Source organism: Mycteria americana, chromosome 27, assembly GCF_035582795.1.
Source record: "Mycteria americana isolate JAX WOST 10 ecotype Jacksonville Zoo and Gardens chromosome 27, USCA_MyAme_1.0, whole genome shotgun sequence".
NCBI classification, from domain to species: domain Eukaryota; kingdom Metazoa; phylum Chordata; class Aves; order Ciconiiformes; family Ciconiidae; genus Mycteria; species Mycteria americana.
In genome coordinates this window covers 1,565,733-1,583,446 of record NC_134391.1, presented here as the reverse complement: position 1 = coordinate 1,583,446, position 17,714 = coordinate 1,565,733, and the positions used below count along the sequence as shown (strand labels likewise).

General features: G+C 51.9%; 2 protein-coding genes across 2 annotated transcripts in view; one reads left to right on the top strand and one right to left on the bottom strand.

Annotated features, from left to right (window-relative positions):
• LOC142421184 (uncharacterized) overlaps positions 1 to 17,714 on the top strand; it is a 118,188-nt gene that overhangs the window by 72,811 nt on the left and 27,663 nt on the right. The window lies entirely within an intron of this gene.
• LOC142421219 (scavenger receptor cysteine-rich type 1 protein M160-like) overlaps positions 1 to 17,714 on the bottom strand; it is a 35,680-nt gene that overhangs the window by 11,082 nt on the left and 6,884 nt on the right. Inside the window, exons 6-12 of the mRNA XM_075525779.1 lie at positions 17,368 to 17,709; positions 16,093 to 16,407; positions 15,387 to 15,740; positions 14,781 to 15,146; positions 13,869 to 14,177; positions 12,820 to 13,134; positions 852 to 1,184 (exon numbers count right to left, since the gene is read on the bottom strand). Of these exons, the coding sequence (XP_075381894.1) occupies positions 852 to 1,184; positions 12,820 to 13,134; positions 13,869 to 14,177; positions 14,781 to 15,146; positions 15,387 to 15,740; positions 16,093 to 16,407; positions 17,368 to 17,709 (2,334 nt within the window). The remainder of the gene's footprint in view (positions 1 to 851; positions 1,185 to 12,819; positions 13,135 to 13,868; positions 14,178 to 14,780; positions 15,147 to 15,386; positions 15,741 to 16,092; positions 16,408 to 17,367; positions 17,710 to 17,714) is intronic.

Here is a 17,714-nt window from a genome sequence, read left to right as displayed (position 1 = left end):
CCAATGTGGAGCCACCTTGAGACTGGGACAGGGGTGATGCCACGTGCGCCCAGCAACCCGTGGTCTTTCCAGCTGTGGCTGGAGGTCCTGAGGATGCTGGGACAGGAGAAGGAGAAAAGCTTTTTTTCCTGGTGTTCATGCAGCACCATGTCCTCTTTACAGGTCAAGGTGACAATCAAGGGGGCTCAGCACACCTGTGTGCTGATGTCTGTTGGGACAGTTCTGGCACTGGTGGCTCCAGCATCTACTGTGGTGCCATGAGTGCCTGCACCTTGATCGGCCACAAAAGCCCCAAGCTTTTGGAGCTCCAAAGTTTTGGAGCCTCACAGTTTGTGGCCATAAAAGCGTGTTCTCTAGCTGACTGCGGCTCGCCAGAGGCAAGGGCGTGGAAACCATCCTGTCTCTCCTGTTGGTGTTGGGGAGGAGGAATCTGGGTGTCTCCTCCTGGCCATTCTCTCCCCTGTCTCACAGTGCTGGCCTGCAAAACACAACCAGTCTCTAGCCCTGCCCACGTCCCCAGAACATGCAGCCAAAGCAAGGCACACGGGGTCCTGTTCATCGCGGAGGTGTGTGATGTGCAAGGGGTCCCTACGCTTCCCCCAGAGGTGGTTCAGCATCTCAGGAAGGTGGAGTTAGCACAGCTAATTTTTCCAAGCCTGCTTCCCCAATTGCTCACTAGCCTGCAGTCCCTTGTATGGGACAAACCACAAAACCATCCCTTGCTGGGGCCATGGGTGCTCTGTGCCACAGGGAGCTTTTGGAAAATTGGGGGGAGCAACACTACTTGTGAGGCAATCGCTTTGCAGACCATGTGTTGTCATCCCCCCCGCCCCATAATTTCCGCGGGGCATTACCTGAGCACACCACGCTGGCATCTTCGCCGTGGTGGCAGTTGTTCTTTCCCCAGCCTTTCGTTCTGCAGTAAGACAGGGCGACCTCCGTTCCTGTGCAGTTGACATCATCCAGCCAGATGGGACCGGACCCTGCCCTGAAATGCCTGGCTCCGGGGGCTGACAGTGCCATGCCGCAGCCCAGCTGCCGGCACACCACGCCAGCATCATCCAGGTCCCAGTGGTCATCGCATACCGTTCCCCACCGGTTCTCGTAGAAGACCTCAACCCTGCCGGCGCAGCGGTGTGGGCCATCTGACAGGCGGAGGGGAGCCCTCTGGGAAGCAACTGCGTCTGCAAGAGGGATACGGAGAGGGTCCGGTGCGGAAGAGCTGCACCGGGAAAGGCTGTGTCGCTTGCATGAGCTTCACGGAGCCTCTGCAAATGGCAGTGGCTTATGTGAACCACGGACATGCTTCTCCTTTGGCTCAAAGACAAACAAACAAATCCAAATCCAGGAGAGAAAATGCTCTGCAAACCCACTTTTTGAAAGACAATTATCTCTAAAGGGGCTTCAGGTATTTTTTTGCTTAGTATTCCCAATCACTGAAAAGAAAAACACTGCCAGCTGGATTGAAAACTCCGGGAAACTGTATGTAGGGAGTAGCTGCCAGCCGTCTGATGGAAAGGGGGGTCTGTCTGTGTGCAACCTGGTGCTTTCATTAGCGATTTGCATGATGTGATTGGGAGCCTGTGCGGCAAATAGGCCCGTGGCCCCTAGCCAAGTGGAGCTGCGTCTTAGAGGAAGGCATTGCATGGGCTGAAACTACAGCAAGAAAGGTAAATATGAGGTGTTTAATCGCTGTGGCAGTAAGCGCTGGCGTGGCTGAGCCACTGTGGGATGCCCAGATTAGGGTCTTGGTAGAGGCTGCAGCATCTCCTGGAGAAGGGGATGCAAAACAAGGCAGGCAGAGGCAGAAAAAAATAAGAAAAGCACCTTGGCATCCCACTTGCAGCACGATTGGTCACCTCCTGGAAAGCCTTCGTGTCTGCAGGGCGCAGAGCAGAATAAATGTTCCTGTTTGCGCTGCGGGGAAGAGGACTTTGTGCCTTTTGTAAATGACCTGGCCGGCCCTGAAGAGGTGGCCAACACAAATAAGCAATTTCTGGTCTTGACTGTCACTGGTTGGTAAGGCTCCAAGCATTTCCCAACCACTCTGTGCAAGGGTAGCAGCGCAGAGGCCAGGATAATTACCCGGCTAACGAGGTCTCCTTCCCCATCCACTGCTTTCTCTTCCTTTTAAAGGCTGGTGGGTCAAAGAAGGCTTTGCCCCATCCATCTGCAAGCCCAGTCCCCCCTATTCCTGCAGATCTCCAACCTGTCTTTCTCCTAGGATGTTCCTTCCCCATGCAAGAGCCACTCACCGCAGAGGCACGCCAGGTAGATGAGGAGCCCTGCTCTGGCGAAGCCAGCCAGGTTGCTGCGCAGGGACAGGAGGCAACGTCCTGAAAACCCCATGCCCGTCACATATGCCTTAGGACAGGCGACTGTCCCAGTGCGAGCTGCAAGCTGAGCTGGGTGCCCTGGGTGGCGAGAGCAGGTTTGTCCCCTCCTCTGCAGCGACTTGCCCCGTGTTTGCGTGGTGCTCATCCCTCCTCCTGCATTGACCCCTCCTCCCTGCTGTCCCTGGGATTTTGCCCTCTGGTTTTAAGTGGTTAAAGTGCCCCCCCCAGCCCTCGAGCCATGTCTGCTAGAAGACTCCCCCTGTTCCCAGCTGCATCTGCCCCGTTTCATCCCTGAAGTCACATTGCTGAAGCCATCATACGTATAAAATGCGCAGCCTGTATTCTGGGAGTATCACATAATATAAAAAATAAGGGGAGGGTGGTCCAGAAACCATGCTGTAGCCACTGAGATTAAGCTGCTAACATGCTCAGGTTTTGGGCACCCCCTGTTGCGTTGATTCTCATCCTTAGTTTAAGGGAATTTAGGGAATTTACAGACTGATCTCTGAGGCGGGCGATGGTTTAGCACAAACCCCTGGGTCTGTGCTAAACATCCCCATGCTCGTACTATAATTCAGATTTTCAGTGAATAGTCTTGCCACCTACAAGCAACAGGATGGGGTGCCACAGGGACTCTGGGATGACTTGCCGGCTTTTGCATCCCAAGGCTGGGTTTGGAGGCATGGCTCTGGGGCAAGGAGCCTGCCCGCACCCTGGGGCTGGTGCAAGGAAAGCAAAGCATTGCCGAGCCCTGGGACCAGGACACTGGGCTGAGTGGGCTCCTGGCCGTGCCATCATCAGACATAATGGAGCTGGGCACAGTCATGCCTGGCAGAGGGAGCAAAGAGCAGAGCTCAGCACCTCCTGACGCTGCAGCCAAGGACCCTTCAGCCGCTTTACCTTCTCAGCTCCTGGCCAGGGAGGAAGCTCACCCATCCATCAGAGATGAGTCCTCTCCTCAAACCCCCTCCCTGGGCTGTCTCCACTCAAATCCAGCCTGCAGCCCCAGCAACACCAGGCACAATGGACAGCAGGCATCGACATTTCTGAGATGACCCCATGGAGCACACCACCCCTCTTTATGACCGTGAGATGGGAAATGGCTATGTCCCATTCAGTCCACGCTGGGCTGCTGGCTCCCCAGGGCCACAGGCTCCCACAGCTGTGCAAGGCGAGCTGAAACAAATACAAAGACTCTTAGCAAAAAAAGCAGTCCTGAAAGAATGCTCCGTGCTGCTCCCAGCAATGAACACGGCCTGGGGAAGGGTTGCCTGAGCACACAGCACTGGCATCTTCCCTGCTGTGGCAGGAGCCTGCACCTCAGGGCTGAGCTGGACACTTGGAGAGAGCAGTTTCTGGCCCCACGCAGCCCACATTGCTCAGATGGATACAGCCCGGCCCCTGTATAAAATCCTTACTGCTTTACAGTGGAAGATGACCATTAATTTGTAGCTTTTTGTGGCTGCAAAGTTTAAGCCTTTCCTAAAGAGAGCTTCCCCATCTTTTCAATTCACTGCTCATGCCAAGAAGAGGAACCCCAAAGGCTTCCCTGCCCACCTCCAGCTCCCTGTAGTTTGAACATCATCTTAGGGGCTGCAGGAAGGTATTACCCCACCGGTAATTAAGGTGCAGCCCTTGGTGTGACGCAGCATGGAGGCATGATGTCTTGCCTCCATGATTTGCTTGCACAGCTACTAGTACCCTTCAACCTGGAAACATGAGCCTGGATGGTCCAACAGCTCCTTCTGGAGCCACATAAACATGATGCAATAACTGTGAAGCCAGAAGAACAGAGTGAGATTGCATCCCTGTAGGCTTGCATATGATGTTGTCCTGCAACAGGTTGTGAAGTCCTGCAAGGTGTGTGTCATGGTTTAGCCCCAGCCGGCAACTAAGCACCACGCAGCCGCTTGCTCACTCCCCCGTGGTGGGATGGGGAAGAGAATCAGAAGAGTAAAAGTGAGAAAACTTGTGGGTTGAGATAAAGACAGTTTAATAAGTAAAGCAAAAGCTGCGCACACAAGCAAAGCAAAACAAGGAATTCATTCACTGCTTCCCATGGGCAGGCAGGTGTTCAGCCATCTCCAGGAAAGCAGGGCTCCATCACGCGTAATGGTTACTTGGGAAGACAAACGCCATCACTCCGAACGTGTCCCCTCCTTCCTCCTTCTTCCCCAGCTTTATATACTGAGCATGACATCATGTGGTATGGAATAGCCCTTTGGCCAGTTTGGATCAACTATCCTGCCTGTGTCCCCTCCCAGCTTCTTCTGCACCTGGTAGAGCAGGGGAAGCTGAAAAGTCCTTGACTAGTGCAGCAACAACTAAAACATCTCTGTATTTTCAACACTGTTTTCAGCACAAATCCAAAACATAGCCCCATACCAGCCACTATAAAGAAAATTAACTCTATCTCAACTGAAACCAGGACACTGTGACATGCATGATGCTCATGAAATCACTGATGTCCAGGGTAAACAAATAATTTTTGGCTGGTAAGACAGTATACAGAGGGGAAAAAAAACCCAAACCAAAACTGTGCTCCACTTTCAGCACTGCTATCCCAGCAGCTGCATTTTGAAACCCAACCCTCACTGCATTTGTTGAGTGCAAGTGAAAAGGGGTTTGTGTGTTCATGCTGTCAGTGGTGGGAGGGTGCAAGAGCTTTGCAGGCATCACAGCTTGGAGAGACTTGGACTGCAAGCCCTGCTGATATCCCTCACGGACCCATTTTTAAGGGTTCTGTGAAGCAGAGACACGGAAGCAAGTTTGCAGTTGGGGGATGTCCATTTTGACCAAGTATTTGACCAAGATATCATTGTATAACTTACCTTTAACTCTTACTTTAACTCCTAAGTAAGAGCTAAATGTAAGTTATACAGCATTTTCCGCTGGGTCTGAGAAGTGTTCAATCCAACCCACCCCATAAGTGGCACAGGAGATGGGGTCAACATGCAAACTAGGCCACTTCTGATGGCCTCCAGCCTCCTGGCATCTAGACTTCTTGTGTTAAGCATGTTCCCTTTTGCATCTGCTTTTAGACACATTGTTCACACTTTTGCCCAATTTCTCTTTGAACTAGCTAACAACATCAGCCCCACAACCCTCCCTGAGGCAGCAGCTTCCAGAAGCTCCCAGCCCTTTGTGCAGTCTCTGGACCTGCTCTAGTTGCAGTACACTCTTCCTGAGACATGGTGACCAGCACTACACACACTACAAAAGACATGGAAGAAGCAGCATTGTATATTGCAGCAAAATTATACTCCCTGTCTTGTCCTCAATGCTCTTCTTAGGGTATGCAACGTTTTGTTGGGTTTTTTTGCCTGCTGCAGCACATGGAGATGATGATTTCGGAGAACTCATTTGCAGCTAGGTACTGGAAAAGGAAAATATTCAAAGCCAGACATGGTGCACCATGAATTTCATTGCATTGCATTGCACAGATGAGTAGCTAGATGGCAGAAAATTGCCTTATTATTCGAGGGCAAGCAGTTGGAAACACTATCCTGTGACTGCCTTGCAGTCTCCAAACTTGTTTGCACCTTCCAGGGAGAGCAAAGAGATCATGTATGTGCCAAGAGCTGAGCGTCACAAACTGTTCTCTGCAAGGCAGGGATGCAAGATGGGAGAAGCCATCAGGATCTTCTTGTGCAGCTTGTTTTTCTCTGCTGACTGCTCTCAGTGACTGTAATGGCAGCCCAGCACAGATATCTGCACTTGAGCACTCAGGGTCTTTGCAAATGACTGAGGTCTGCACGTGCCAGCATCTCCATGGTTCAGCCCACCATGGCTGATGCAATGCGGACTCATCTTGTGCTACCCCTCGGCCTTCAAATCTCAGCATCTTCTGCTGATCTGAAGCATCCGAAATCTCTCATCCTCCTCTTCAACGATGAATTAATCTATTGCAAACTCTGTCTAGATAAATGTAAAGAAGAGATCCCAGGGAATAACTTAAGCTGGAGAAAATCCATCAGCCATAACAGGAATGGAGAAAGCTCACAGCTTGAAAATTTTTTACTATAAATGGCCTGATGATTTTGTCAATTACATGATTTTGTGAAACATGCCCCTCTCCCCGCAGCCAGGCTGTAGGACTCCCCAGCACCATCCCTGGACATTGGGCTGCCACGTGCCCTGGCAGCCCTTCGGATCCACCCCAGAGCCCCTGAGGATCCTCACGGTTCTGGATCCAGCACAGGCAGCCAAGCAGCCCCAGCTGCTCTCGCAGACCCTCCAGAGGCAGAGTCCAGCCCCACCAGGGCTGGGACGGGGGAGGAGAGGGTACTGGGGAGAGACCTAAGCTGTGCTCAGTGTCATGGTCACAACTGGGGAGTAGGGGAGGAGGATACAAAGCAAATTGCTGTCTGCCCAGACACTGACCCCCCCACCCCTTCATCTGCCCATCCTTTTGTGTCCTCCATACTGAACCTCCCCCAGGGGCCTCCTGAAGGAGCTCTCTCCCAGGGGATCATCACTGCAATGATACTCAGGAGACACAAAAACGGATATCCCATGGAGAAGTATCTCTGTTAGCAAGGACCATTGCCTCATTTATCACCCCACAGAGAAGGCAGCATGACTGATGGGTCAGAAGTGTCAGCGTCCTGGGGCAGCAGGGCATGGACTGGAGTTACCGCCCAGGCCTATTTGCAGAGAGTACTGAAAGGAACTGCAGGGACAGGCGGGAAAATGTATTTAAGATCAGCACACCCCAACGTTGGATGTTTCAGAGACCTGTGCATGAGTGTCAGTTCCTTTTTGCAAGGTGCCCTTATGTCCTTCAGTGCTGTTAGACACGTGCACTCAGCTACCCAGATCCCACTTCTACCCTTAAAAAGAGCTTTACCCCGCTCCTAAGCCTTTCTTGCCACCTCCATGGGCTTTAACACAACCTGAAGGATGGGCAGGTAGTAGAGTCAAAGTTAGTGCCCAAGGAGACTAGGGTGGGCTAGGGTGGTTAGTGCCCAAGGGTGGTGGGTGGGCTGCCTGTCCCACCACACTGGTGGCTGGATCTCCTGTCTCACCTCCCAGTCTTCTGCAAAGAGCCAGCTGAGGATCCCTGGTCAAATATCCAGGTTGCATCTAACTGGAGCAACCCAGGGATGTGTCCAGAATGGCTCATCCACAGAGGAGATGAAGGAGTGGGAGGCTCTGCAGCAGCCTGAAATGACCACCCAGCCACGCAAGGGAGGACCCTGGCGCTGAACTCCTCTAAACCGTGCTGGCAAAAGGCTGAAAAGGGAACTGTGCTTCCTAGGGGTGGAGGTAGGTAGAGTGTAACTCTGGGCCACAGCTGTAGGAACAAGAAGAAAGAAAAGCTAACTTTGCAAAGCTTGCTGCATGCGTCTCCATTACCCTCATTAGGGTCATTAGGGGAATGACCGCTACCCTGCTCATTAGCAGACAGCAGGATCAAGGCAGTCAGCGGTCAGCACAGGATGTCCTTGTGGCCTAAGGCAGAACTATTAATTCTGATGTATGTTTTCATCTCAAAGTGGCTGAAATAAGGTTTGTTTCAGCTGACTAAGGGGTGTTTCTGCAGCATAAAAGGGACTATGTGTTGCATACCCCAGGTCATGGTGCCAGGACCTGGGTGTCTGGTGGGACAAGACCTGCTGAGATAGCTTTGGGAGACTGGATAAGGGGTGAAGGATCCAGCCCTGCTGTAGTCCCTACCACTCTCCAGAAGCAGCCCATGGAGTGCAGGACATGTAGGGGTGTCCAGGGGCTCTCAAAGCCTGGAAGAAACATAAAGCTGGTGTTACAGAAGCCTTGAGAAACAGAAACACACAAGTTGGTGTGGAAGACAGGCATGGGATGATAAAGAGACGGGGCACACTGGAAAGCCCAAGGCTATCAGCAGCTCACTGATCGTCAGCTTGCAGGCTTGGATCTGGACAAAAACAGTTTTAAGGGTAATAAAGAACAAGTACCCAACACGGAGAAAAAGCCCCATATAAAGTCAGTTTGGGTGCAATATTGATTAACGGGGCAGATAAGGGAAGAACAAAGTGTGAAGGTATGTCAGAAAACATGTGAATCTGAAAATAGAAGAAGGTGAGAAGGAAGAAGAAACCCCATCAACATCACACTCTTCCCCGGAAAAAGCTTGGACCCCTGATGACCCACTGCCAAGCCCCCTTGCATAAGGAAGACTGGTGCCATTGACCTTCAGATTGAGGGAACAGCAGAAAAGTGAGCATAAGACCTAGAAAAGTGGCAGAAACTAGGGAGTGTGTGCCCTGGGCAACTCCTTTCTAGTGCAATAGATCCCAGGACCAACCCACATCCATGCAAGTATTAACTGAAAATTCCCAACATCACCACCAACTGGACTATGGTTCACGCAAAGCTTACTACAAGTTTAACACAAAGAGTTACTACTCAGAGAAGCGCTTCCACAAGCCTTAAACACTCCTCTGTACATACCACATGTGTCCTGCACGCTGTAGGATCAACTTTTACTCATTAGTTCTCCGAGCTTTTGGCCTATTTGGGCTCTTCATGTACTCCTCATTTCCCTTGGCAGATGCTTTCCACACATTGTGCAAGCTATCTTCTTTTTTCCGGCTTGGTCAATCCTCTCGGGGCACTCCAAGCCTTCATCTTCTAAGCCCCTGCGACCCAGCATGCATCCCCTGTTTCCTCTCTTCCCCTGCCTTGCAGATGTTCATGCTTTTACCCCACCATAGCCACCATATTGATCACATCACTCATCCCTCTGGTTGGCTACTTATCTATTTTCCTGGTCCTTCGTGAGCAGGACTATCCTGCCAACACATGGTAGGGTGCTTGCATGGGGTCCTGCTTAGCTGCTCATAGTCCCATACCACTCGGGTTGGCAATGGCTGCGCTGGTACCCAGTGCTTATTTGATGACCAGAGCTTCTTAAACCTCATGCCAGCATCCCTCTGCATGGCTGACTCACACTTCCATACCCTTCACAAGAAGCCCCTGTCCTCTGAGAGGCCCCAGGAGACTGATGTCCAAGGACACAAGGCACAGGAGCGTGTCTGGGAATACAGCAAATGAAAGCGATCAGAGAGACCTGGTTGCCCCCTTACAGATGCATCTAGTGACCTGTAGGTTCTTTGTAACATTTGCCAGTCCCATATCCATGTCCTAGAACTAGGGCATCTTGGATGGCTCTAAATATCTATGTGAGGCCTAAACTGAGCTCACAAAGTTGTTCAACTTAACCATTGTAGGGAAACAAGCCCTGGTATATACTTCAGGGTAAACTTTGCAGCCTCCACTGACTGGCTATAAAAAAAAAGAAGGAAAAAAACCTCCAACAAAAAATCCTCCAATAGTAAAACACTGCTCGAGTCTTACAGAATGTTTTTATTTTTCAAAAATGCATGAAAAAAAACTGAAACAGGGAACCTGAAATATTTCTATGCCTTGAATGTCTTCTGTGTGCAGACCGTTGGTGCCGCACAGCGTGTGTCGTGCCTTGTATTGCTCGGAGTGACTGACCGAGGTGGGCATGGAGATGGGTGGTGGATCTAGTGACCTAGCTCTGTAGAGACAAGGTGGTCCAGGGCCCTTGGTGAAAGAGCTGTGTGCTGCGATAGAGCTGCATCACTGGAGTTTTAGGTCTGAGCTTGTCACAGCCTATGCTGAGCTCTCTTGTTGTTGGCATCCCCAGCAGGAGCCACCTTGGCTGCTGCTTGCTCTTCTCCAGGCGTTGAGATGGACATGTCAGAGACAACCAGCTCCTCCATACGCACAAAAGCTGCAGAGCACAATGATTCAGTTGACAGTTTGCTCCATGCGGCCTGAATTTTCCCCTTTTTAACAAGACCAACTGAGGATGCCCACTCCATTGGAGACAGCACAAATCACTTTGGCTTGGCCAACAACAGTGGCAACACAGGGCATACCACCATTGCCCCTGCCAGCACTCAGACATGAAGCCTGCTTTGCAGAAACCACCCTTGATCCAGCATTTGGTCCACACGCAGCACCTTTCATCAATGTGATGGATGTTCAACAAGACAACATGGGGATGTTCAACACGGGCAACCCCAACCGCTCAACCCCACTTTCCAAGAGTCTCCACCACAGCCCTGAAACTTCAGGAACAGACACAATTCCTGGTCTTTTCTCAACCCTTGGGCTAAAGGTGGAACATCCCTTGTCAACAGGGAGCTAGGAACCCACAGAGCTCTGCTGAGAGCTCCTGTCTGATGTACAGGCAGCACAGGCAGCAGAGGGAAGTGCAGGCAGGCTTCGAAGAGGCTTCAAGGGCCGTCCCACCTCCCAGCATGTCCATAACCCAGCAGGGAAGATGGTGTCAAAGTGAAAGGGGAAGAGTGGAAAGAAAGAGAAAGGGGAAGGGATGGGGAGAGAAGAGGTCAAACCAGAAAAGAAAGTTCCTTTCAACACAAGCCACAAGGAAAAAAACCTTCTGCCCCAACTCTGCTGACATCAATATTTTGAACAAAGCTCGTTTCCAACCACACACTTCTGCAAACTCCATTGCCCTTTTCACCCACAGAGGAGCTCACCTAGGTGGGAATTAAAAGCCCTGTTTTGCATTCGCCTCCTCCTCTGGTACAGAAGAGCCCCGCAGACCAGTATCAAGACTGGAGGGATGATCGAGACCAGCAACGGGAGCAGCGGCAGAGGCTGCGGAGGTCTGATAGTAACAGAGCCTGTGGGGAGAAAGCAAACATCTCTTCATCCAGAGCTAATTCAGGAGATAAACGAACATCACAAGGACATGAGGAGACGGGCACAGTGTGCACTGTGGCAAATTCCCATTAAGCAGTGGAAAATACTCTTTTCCCCCATGAGGATGGTTAAATATTCTAACAGAGGTGAGAAAGGCATTTGGATCTCCATCCTTGAGGACTTCCACATCTTCACTGGTCAAGGCCATGAACAAAATGGTCTAGGTGGTCTAATAGAGAGTGGAAGATTAGACCAGAGCTCTCCAGAGATCCCTTGATTGATTCAGGAATGGAGATACAAAGAAAGCTTCTGCTAAGACCCTGTCCCCATCAGGCATGGTCCCCTCGGTGCTGTAGCACCTTTGCACTGGTCGTGGCCATTCAATGCCCACATCTATGCACCATCTGGTGTATCACAACTGTCTGTGCTTCAGGGGTGGACCACTGGGGAAGCCAAGGCCATTCAAGGTGCCACCACTCTGACTGCTCCAAGTACGGCAATCTGCAATGGCTTATCCCTGGTGGGCCCTACCAGGGCTGGACGATTGCAGAATGGTCCCTTCTGCAAACGACATCCCATGGTCATTTCTCTCCTCAAAGAAGCCTGGGTAACCAGTTAAGACAGAGGTGCCTGCAGGATGTACCACCCATGTGGTACTCTCCCCAAGGAGACTACATTTGAGTCCAGATGGCTCCCAAGCAAGTGCATCCAGTCCTGGATAACTCACTGGACACAGACATGCTTCTTAGAAGGACGTGGAGATTACTCTTTTCCCACTGGCCTTGAGGGGACCACAGAAGCCTTGAGGTTTGTCCGAAATTAGTCAGGAAGAGAAGGGCAAGGCTGGATACTGGGACAAGTCTTTCCAACATCAACCATGGCCCTCATCTTCCCAGCTCAGCCATGAGGATATTCCCCATGCTGTAGCTTTTCCTCCTGGAAGGTTTTCATCACAGTATTTCCTATGGCCAGGATCATTCCCCTCCAACTTGTGCTGAGCGCATACTCAGGCACCTCCATCCTGAGATGATGCTGTTGGCCATAGTGCTCAAGATGATTCCAGTGGGGTCTACAAAGGTAGGACCCAGCTTGTGCTGAATGAAAGCCCATCTTCACTCTCCAGCACACGCATCCCTGTTTCTGCCTCCTGAGCCACTGGCAGGTGTGCACTCTCCGAGCTTGAGCTCACACCAGCGTAGAATGGTTTGGGTTGGAAGGGACCTTTAAAGGTCATAGAATCATAGAATCATTTAGGTTGGAAAAGACCCTTAAGATCATCGAGTCCAACCGTAAACCTAACACTGCCAAGCCCATGACTAAACCATGTACCTAAGCACCACATATACATGTCTTTTAAATACCTCCAGATATGGTGACTCAACCACTTCCCTGGGCAGCCTGTTCCAATGCTTGACAACCCTTTCCGTGAAAAAATTTTTCCTAATATCCAATTCAAACCTCCCCTGGCACAACTTAAGGCCATTTCCTCTTGTCCTATCACTGGTTACTTGGGAAAAGAGACCAACACCCACCTCGCTACAACCTCCTTTCAGGTAGTTGTAGAGAGTGATAAGGTCTCCTCAGCCTCCTTTTCTCCAGACTAAACAACCCCAGTTCCCTCAGCCGCTCCTTGTAAGACTTGTTCTCTAGACCCTACATCATCTAATCCAACCCCCCTGCACTATGCAGGGAGATCTTCAACTAGATCAGGTTGCTCAGAGCCCCATCCAACCTGATCTTGAATTTTCCCAGGGTTAGGGCATACCCAGACCCTTTTCCAAACCAATGGTAGCCACGTTACCTGAGCACACCACACCAGCATCTTCCCCATGGTCGCAGTTGTGTGTCCCCCATGGCCTGGCCAGGCACTCCGAGAGGGTGTCCTCCCTCCCCGTGCAGTTCACGTCATCCAGCCAGATGGCATTGTGCCCTTGCCCAAACCGAGACGCACCAGGGGCCGAGACCGCCGTCCCACAGCCCAGCTGCCGGCACACAACCGTGGCATCCTCTTCATCCCAGCTGTCATCGCACACAGTCCCCCACTGATGCTCGTAGAGCACTTCAACTCTCCCAGCACAGAGGCTTGAGCCATTCACCAGCCGCAATGCCACAGGGTCTGAAATGGGACAAGGCAGACACCCTTTTTGGAGGTCTCCTTCCCACGTGTGCACTGCTCGTAGTGGCTAATGCACATCACCCATTTTTGCTCCTTTTATGCCATTGGCAACCTGGACCTTTCAGAAGGACATACTTGATCCTGCTGTTATACTGAACATCCCCAAACACTGAGGGATGTTGGATATTTAAAGCTAGGCTTTAATTAACATCAGCCAGAATAAGAAAACTGCTGAAATAGAGAAAATTCAGACATGCTTGCTGGAAAAGGGTAACAGCAGCGGAATTTGTAAAACTCTTCCCTTCCCGACCACTAGCGTCTTTGTGCGATGGGTCCCTTCTTCCTACCCTGCTCTCAATCCAGCAGCTTTTGGTAGTTTTCTGGATTGTAACGAACTCTACATCTCACCTTCTAGGTCCCTAAGTAAAGCCTCTTTCTCCCCATCCCCTTGAAGGCTTGGTCATGCGTCTTTCATTGCTTTGCTCAGATTCTTGTGCTCAGCATTTCTCAGGTTGCTCGGGTCCTCCACACCCCCGGGGTTTCATCAGCAAGACCAGTCACCGAACAAGGTGGACAGACCTCTGCCGAAGAGTGACCTCAGCTCTTCCGTGGGGTTTGGTGCTACTGCTACTGCTCAGAGGAGATCATGTCACCAGCAAAGTCACCCTCCCCCTTTCCAGCCACACAGCCCAACAATCTCCTGAATAATGCCATTTGAGAAAAAAAAAAATTACCTGAGCACACAACACCAGCATCTTCCCCATGGTGGCAATTAATGGGTTCCCCCATCCTGGACCTGCATTCAGAAAGGGTAGCTTCTGCCCCTGTGCACTCAACATCACCCAGCCAGATATGGTTGGACCCTGGCCCAAACTGAGCCAAGCCTGGAGCTGACACAGCCGCCCCGCAGCCCATCTGCCGGCACACCACCTCAGCATCGCTCAGGTCCCAGCCGTTGTCACACACCGTCCCCCACTGCTGGTTATGAAGCACCTCGATCCTCCCGGAGCAGCGGCTGGAGCCGTTCACCAGCCGGAGCTGAGCTGGTCCTGGAATTACGAAAGACGTGTGGAGGTCAAACGCATACATGTTTCTTGCCCATGCGCTGGAAGATGGGTCCTCAAATGGTGGCCACGTGCAAGGTGATGTGGAGACTGTCACTGGCATAGACACAGACATCTGATCCCATTTTAGGTGCCCTCAGGCATCCAAGAAACCCAGGAGGACGGGGCAGCTGTGACACAGGGCTGAATGGGAGACCCACCCCCATCTGGAGTGGTGGCAGGAGGCCAGCACATTGCAAGTGGCAGTAGATGCTGGTGTCCTGGCAGTCCAAGCAGATAAAATGGACCCAAGGTAGAGAGGAGGTTCAATGGACTTTACAGTACAGTGACAATGCATGTCATGTTAGCACCATGCATGTATGAAAAAGGAAAGGATGCTCATAGCAGAAGAGTTGAGGGACCAGTTAAGGGGTTATAGGGGAGAGCAAGGCGGTGGTTGGGGACTGACACTCGTTCTCCTGGCAGAAAGTCCTCACGGTGGCCAAGGGGGGCTGTTGCTCTCAGACAACCTGAAATTGGTTCCTATACAGAGGCTTAACGTGAGCAGAACAGAGGTGTTTCTCCACTGAGTTATCCATGCACCAACATTGCTCTTCCCAGAGCTGCACCACAATGGAGTATGAGGTGGCTTACCCAGGCACACCACGCTGGCATCTTCTTGGTGGTTGCAGTTACTCTCTCCCCATGGTCTGGCCCTGCACTCGGAGAGGGCAGCCTCAGTACCAGTGCAGTTCACATCGTCCAGCCAGATGGGTTCGTGCCCCATCCCAAATTGAGCTCTGGGTGGAGCGGCTATGGCCGTTCCACAGCCCAGCTGCCGGCACACCACTTCTGCATCGTCCAGGTCCCAGCTGTCGTCGCACACACTTCCCCATCGCTGGTTGTGCAGCACCTCAACTCTCCCAGAGCAGTGATTTGAGCCGTTCACCAGCCGGACCTCAGTAGGGTCTGAAATGGAAAGATAGAGCAGTGTCACCTTGTGGTGGTGGACCTAGTGATGTAGAAAGCAAGTGTTGGATTTGAGATGAAAGATGTCCCCACATGTCCAGCATTTGTCTTGACTCAGAGTTAGAGATTTGAGGATTCCCATGTGGAAAGAATATCATCAGAGATAAGCAAGGAAAACTGGTCCCGGAGCTCCTGCAGTGGTGGTACCCAGGAGCTCATCAGCAGAGGAACAGCAGCTACCTGAGCACACCACACCAGCATCTTCTCCGTGGTGGCACTTGTGGACTCCTTTCGGCTTGGCCCCGCATTCGGAGAGGGCGGACTCAGTCCCTGTGCAGTTCACCTCATCCAGCCAGATGGGATTACGTCCGCGGCCAAAGTGAGCTGAGCCTGGGGCTGCGACCGCCACCCCGCAGCCCAGCTGCCAGCATACCACCTCAGCATCATGCAGGTCCCAGCCATCGTCACATACCGTCCCCCACTGCTGCTGATGAAGCACCTCAACCCTCCCGGCGCAGCGGTGTGGACCGTCCACCAACCGAAGCGCCATCGGGTCTGGAACAAAAAAGGATACCAACAACCCTTTAGGAAGGTCTGGTGGAGATGGTCCTGGGCATGGGATCTCATGCAGGACTGTGGCCCCCTCTACTTTCGGCTCCCTGACTTGACACCTTCATGAAACAGGGATTCCTATGGGACCCAGCATGGCCATTCACACCATGGAGATGCTCAGTGGTTGTCCACTTGGGCTGAAAATGAGCCAGGGAACATGGGAGAAGCAGCAGTGATGGGATCCCCCTTGCATCCCTTACCCTTATTACCATTAGTATCATTAGTATCAAGGGAATTACCATTCCCTTGCCCTCTGGAGGAAAGGGAGCTATGGCTCAGTGCTGGCACAGCTCTTCCTACGAACACACGGGAGGAATGCGGTGTGGGGGTTCACCTGAGCACACCACGCTGGTGTCTTCCCCATGGTGGCAGCTGTGGATGCCCCACTCCTGGGCTCTGCACTCGGTAAGGGCAGTCTCCGTCCCCTGGCAGCTGACTGTCTCCAGCCAGATGGGGTCATAGCCCCTGCCAAACCTGGCCCAGCCTGGGGCAGAGATTGGAGCGCCGCAGCCCAGCTGACGGCACACCACTTTGGCATCCTCCATGTCCCAGCCGTTGTCACACACGGAACCCCACTGCTGGTTGTGAAGCACCTCAAGGCGCCCAGCACAGCGATTCGGGCCATTCACCAGCCGTAGCTCCGTGGGGTCTAAAGGGAGAATGAGACAAATGAATAAATGGGGGCATAGTGCACCTCAGTCCTCTGAAGTAGATGCCCTGCTAGTGTTGGCAACAACATGCAACTGTACAAGGTATGAGTGCATAATCGTGCTTCCCCCATCCACATCAGCATCTTCAGTTGGAAGCAACAGAAAGACCTGGTTGTATTTAGGAGAAGGTAAAAACACTGGGATGCCTCACAGGGAGCATTTCCCTTGGGCAATGCCAAGAAGACTCTCAGACATCCATGTCCAAACCATGAGCGTGCTCTGGAGGTTTGCTAGGGTGACTACATCTCCCTCGGAGAACACATCTAACAAGGAAAGACTTTAAAAACCTGCATTTATTTACTCTAGCCAAATGAAGGCTGGACTGGCTTGGCTCCATCAAGGAGGAGAGTCTTTCCATGCTGCTTCTCTGTTTGCTCTGCTTTACTGCAGCTCCTTGCAAATACTCCCTGAAGTCACCCAGGTTTTGTCTTCTGGTGAGACAGGGCTGGCATCCCATTGCAAGCTGGTGGGATGGGGGGGGATGTCTTTCCATCTTGGACTGCCTCTAGAGATCCAGAAGAAACTTGGGACATAGAGATGGAGAAGCCTGCAGCCATTCATGGCAAGCATCAATGGCCAAATGCCTCCTCTGACCACAGGCACTTCAACATCCAGAGCAGGTGTGCATGATAGATGTGGAAAACCACTCGAGAACCAAAATTTTCAGGTGTCAGATAGAGGATTACCACAAACGGATAGGAGTGCATCCAGATAGTCCATTGATATGATGCCTACAGAAGCAGAGCTACCTCACCTCCCAAGCATTTTTGATTGTTGCTTGCAATGGCATTATACCCAAAGGAAAACAACGTGTGCAGAGAGGGAAGCAAACTGAAATTAGATGCAAGCGTACCCACAGAAAAACTTCTCCCTGAAGCCAAGGCCTGGACCAGGCTTACCTGAGCACATGACACCCGCATCTTCACCATGATTGCAATTATGGGCTCCCCAGGGCTTGAAGCTACATTCAGTGATGGCACCTTCCATCCCTGTGCAGTTCACTTCATCCAGCCAGATGGGACCATGTCCTTGCCCAAACGGAGCCCTGCCAGGGGCTGACACGGCCAGCCCACAGCCCAGCTGCCGGCAGACCACCTCAGCATCACTCAGGTCCCAGCTGTCATCGCACACCGTCCCCCACTGCTGGTTGTGGTGGACCTCGACTCGCCCTGAGCAGCGGCTGGAGCCATTCACCAGTCGGACCTGAGTTGGTTCTGAAAAGAGACAAGTACCAAAACCATCTGGA